At 38.8% G+C, this 5,000-nt stretch overlaps 1 protein-coding gene across 2 annotated transcripts in view; it reads right to left on the minus strand.

The window, feature by feature from the left end:
- LOC138015834 (malate synthase-like) overlaps nucleotides 1–5,000 on the minus strand; it is a 114,084-nt gene that overhangs the window by 45,952 nt on the left and 63,132 nt on the right. For both annotated transcript variants that reach the window (XM_068862953.1, XM_068862954.1), the window contains one exon: nucleotides 3,879–3,989. In XM_068862953.1, the coding sequence (XP_068719054.1) occupies nucleotides 3,879–3,989 (111 nt within the window). The remainder of the gene's footprint in view (nucleotides 1–3,878; nucleotides 3,990–5,000) is intronic.

Below are 5,000 nucleotides of genomic sequence, written 5' to 3' on the forward strand. Positions count from 1 at the left end.
ATGGATAGGTCCAGGTAGAATCGAACAAACTGAAAACCAGACAATAAGACATATCAAAAGATTGTTCTATCAAAGGACGTAACAAATTTGCCGGTGCTCTGTTTTTGGGCATAAAATGAACATCAGAGGAAGTGTTAATTGAATAGATCACAAAGACTTCTTGTCATTGGTTAACTTGCAGACTGTTCTGTCTGTGGTTGATATGATCGATATCTGTAAACAATTTGATGATTGGTTAAAAAGCAGAATCGTTCCACCAAAGAGGAAACCACAAATAAAACCAAAATTACGAGTAAAACATGTACACAAGAGGATGTGTAGAAAATTGTAGACTAAACTTGGGGTCTTTGAATTTTTCAAACCTGGTTCACGAGCGGAGATTGACATAAGCTTGATATGTGCATGGGATATGTAAATACCGGCTAAATATAAATATTGGACTGTTTTGAGTCAAAAGCAGAATAATTCCGAGAGAATATCTGTGTTTGATGAAATCAAATAAAGTGCTCTCTTGGACGACCACCACGGCAAACATACCAATGAGAGAATGAAGATGAATTGCAGTTTGAAATAAATGACTCTAATCAAAGAAAATTTGACAGCCTGCCTGGAACTGAACAAACTGAAAACCGACTGTACGATTTTAAGTTCGTGATGAGGGCCTCAGCTGGTATTCTCGTAGGTTATAGCTGTGCTTAAAATAAAAACCAGAGGACACGTTAACTTAAATAGATCAAAATGCCCTCTTTTCATTGATTAACTTGCGGACTGTTTCATCTGTGGTTGATATGATCTCTGTAGACAATTTCACGATTCGTCGAAAGGCGGAATCATTGCATTGAGGAAACAACAATTAAAATAGACCCTCCTGATTGGTTTACAGTGTTCAAGCGGAATGTGTCGTTAAAAATAATCACATTCAAAAGTACAGATTTAAATGGAGTTCTGTTTTAACCTTCAATTTAATATTCCCTGTCAAAATTTGCATAACAAGGACATAACATTAGATCACTCATGAAACAAAAATCGCATTATTCTCGTGCAAAACACGGATTTTTATCAATAGCACAGATCCATTCTCCACTGTTTCAAATTTCATAGCGACATGAAGAAAAAAATCCAGGAAAAGGCAATCACATAACTTATGCGTCGCCAGAAGTCACGATTTTCACAACATGTCACAACATGCCTCCAAATCAAAAAATATCATCCCAGAAACCAGCATATCATTCTAAAAGGTATTTTACCCAAAATAGGTATTTTTGAGAGTGGGAAGCAAGTTAACTGCCGAAGTTATCGACAAGTCATGTGGAATACTAATGATGTTTACGCAACAGAGTCAGAAGCTCACCTTTAAAATTTTTCACATGATTATCGTTTTTGATTGCCATGTTTTGCCATAAAAACCTATAAGACATGCCTTTGCTACGCTCTAAAGAAGCTCTCTATGTTATTTTTCCATGACTTCGTCTAAAATTCCTTTTTTCTTCTTCCGCTGTGGATGCCATTTTTGTCTCCCTGGAAGACAATCTTTGGCCTATCACATGAATGGTGTCAAAATCATTGGGAAAGAGAGACAGACAGATCAAGAAATCAAGATTTTTGCTGGCATAGAGCACTCACGGTGACCATCAAGATTAGTGTTGCTGCTCTCTTGGTATGTCGCAGCAACTGCATTTAACTGCATTGCTGGGTGGGGGTTGGGTGCCTGAAACATTAAACCTGAGCTTCTACTAATGGCAGTGAGCTCCTACATGGACAATGCTCCGACAGCTGGAAAATCTGGTAACCCAGACATCAGAGCCCCCACAACAAGCCAAATGATCTCCAAGCACTAAAAGTAGCCTCGGAGAAAGAGCAGCTTATGGCTACACAACACCAGAGCCCCCATCACTCAAATTCAAAGGCACCCACTACACACCACAGGCCTAGAATTAGAAGTGACATACTTCTAATTAAAAGCAGGTTTCCCCAAGACCGACATGATAGTGGCCTGTAGGGTTAGTACATAGAGGTAGTATGCATCACTTGACCGACACCCCATGGTCTCAGTGAGATGGTCTGGAACCCCAGGAAGAAGACCGACCATCCTGATAGATAAAACGAGGACCAGAGCCTGGACCCTGTTACGTCAGATAATGGTTCAAACGAACCACTGGACAGAGAGGGACAGAACCACAATCAGGAAAGGGACTTTCCTGATACATACTTTGATGCTTTGGGGAGTTGCAGGATGAGCCCACCTGTTTGACATGAAACTTGAATGTACTCAATCACTTGATTGTTAATATTGGCCTTGACGAAGTCACAGGCTGACAATGAACTGTGCATCTCTTCTCTTTGTTTGCTCTTTTGTTCCTAAATGACACCTCAAGTGTTGTTAAAATAAATGATGCTCTTTTATGTAACTGAGATTCAGTTCTGTTTTTTGTTCTTTTTTTGGCTGTGGAGATCTAGATAATTTATCAACAAGAGCCAACAGTTCCTAGAGCATATGGATTCCTCGAGGTGTTTTCAGGTGTGATCGATGGAGCTTTGAAAGCCCATCCATTTTGGTCGATAAATCAACAGGCATAACAGTTTTAAAAAAAAGGATCATTTTATTTTAAGTATATACTCGAGGGATAAGACTTTATTTTTGTGCAATTTAGAAACCTGAAAGGGTAGTGGAGCAGCAATTAAGAGACTGTTACAATAGATGGGATATTAATTCTTGAATATCAATTAGCTGGACCCTGAAAATTTTGCAATGGACCCCCAAATTTGAAAACCTGGATGCATCTCTGTGTCAGCTATCACTAGTTGTAAGAGGGTTGGAAACAAGTAAGAGGATCAGGGAAGCTGTGGTCAATGTGCAGATGGTAATGGATCTATATAGCGCATTTCCTATATGCATATTCAATTATGACAGACAGAGAGAGCGAGCGAACTGCTGACAAGAAAACTTTGATAGAGAAATTATGAGGAAAATCATCTAGGTGAGCACCAAAACGTATCAAGGCTTGTTTGTAAAGAGGTTGACCCAGATCATGAGAATGATCATGGCTGCGAAATTTCATGATTTCGCATTTACAAGAACCATTATACTTGATGAGTGGACAGTGCCAAGCCATTAGCAAGGTATGTACAACAGGCACTTATATGTCAAACTACGGGAAGGTGGAGGAGCCACACTGCTTCTAGCCAAGGAAGGGGAATCACATGTATGCACTTAATCACAATCCAACATGGCAGGAACACCGTTGTTTGTAGAACGCTTCAAATTTGAAGCCATCTCTAAGTGAGAGGAACCAAACAAGTCCGTCAAAGTTGAAGAACAGTACACACAAGCTGACCACCAACCTGAAACAGCTGCTGACCACAACTGGCACAAAAGCACTCTTGTTGCTAACACCATTAAAAGATATTTAAATGTATCTATGAACATTTGCATTGCAAGGTGGAGGTTCACTGGTAGACTGAAATACTCGGGAGCTCTTACTATTGGCTGGCACCCATCGCCTAGATGGACACCACCCCAATAGCTGGCAATTCCTGGAAACTTAGCCCCAAGCCCCAATGCTGAAGAGGAAGGATAAAGGTACCTGTCACACTGAAAAAAAATAGTAAAGGAGGGAGAGACCAAGACCCTGGCCAATGAAAGAACTGCTTAAAAACCATGATACCAAAGAGATATAACAGAATTCAACACACAGCACACATCTGTTTCAAGATCACATGGGATACTGGCAAATGTGGGCATTACCGGTATTGACCACGCAGGATGAACAACTGTTTCTTAACGTTGTTAGTAATGAAGCTGAATTGCATTTTACAGCATAATTACCCTAATCAAAATATAACTATCACGAACTCCTGATAATGTGCCAGAGATGTACCTTGGGTAGATAAAAAAATGGTCCATTCATTTCCTCCATCATGAGTTTGCTGTTGTGGAACATATGTAGACCAAAGTCAAACAAAGGACCAGGTATGATGCTTCCACCAACCTGTGAAGAAAAGGAGACTCAATTATCTTTCAATGGGAAAATTCCCCATGTATGCAGCTCATTAATGTCTATATGCAGCTCATTTACAGGTGTATATAAAGCTAAATTTACCTGTTGTTACTACATGTAATAGCGGACTTACGCACACACGGAGCACCATAATTAAGAAAATATAATAATAATAATAATAATAATTTAATTCTTAAACGCATTTAAAAATCTCAATGCCTTTACAATATATAAAAATGATAAATAAAATAAATAAAACAATTATATTTACATGTATTAATAAATAATAGAGAAATAATATACTGAAAAACTCATGAAATCAAAAAAAAAAAAAAAGTTAGTTACCAAAAAGATACGTTTTTAATTTTTTCTTAAAAATGTCTATCGATGGTGAAGATTTAACGTCACTTGGTAAATTGTTCCATAACTATGGAGCACATACAGGGAATGCTCTGTCACCAAAAGTTGTTGTTCTTGATTTGGGCACCCTAAGAAGATATTGGTTATTGGAACGCAAGTTCCGTTGATTCTTGTATGGCTGAATCAATTCACTGAGATATGTTGGTGCGAATCCGTTCAAAACTTTATACGTAAGAAGTAGCATCTTAAACTTGATACGATTATGTATGGTAAGCCAGTGAAGATCGTTTAATATTGGTGTAACATGTTCTTTTATACTGAAAAGTGTCACTACCCTCGCTGCTGTGTTTTGTATACATTGAAGACGCTCAATCTGATATAAAGGTAGACCAAACAACAAGCTGTTACAGTTATCAAGACGAGAACTAACAAATGCGTGAACAAGACGTTCAGTAGTTGCTCGATCCAGGTGTTTTCAGATCTTTCCAATGTTGCGAAGAGCAAACGAAGCCCTGCTACATATAAATATGGTAACCCATCGATGCGAGAAATTTTGGTTTTATAGCCATGACGTCATCGATCGTCCGTACGTCCCTACGTACGTACGTCCACCCCTCCATGTATGCCAACGTGACCAGTATC

This window comes from Montipora capricornis, chromosome 9 (genome assembly GCF_036669925.1).
Source record: "Montipora capricornis isolate CH-2021 chromosome 9, ASM3666992v2, whole genome shotgun sequence".
In the NCBI taxonomy this organism is placed as follows: Eukaryota; Metazoa; Cnidaria; class Anthozoa; order Scleractinia; family Acroporidae; genus Montipora; species Montipora capricornis.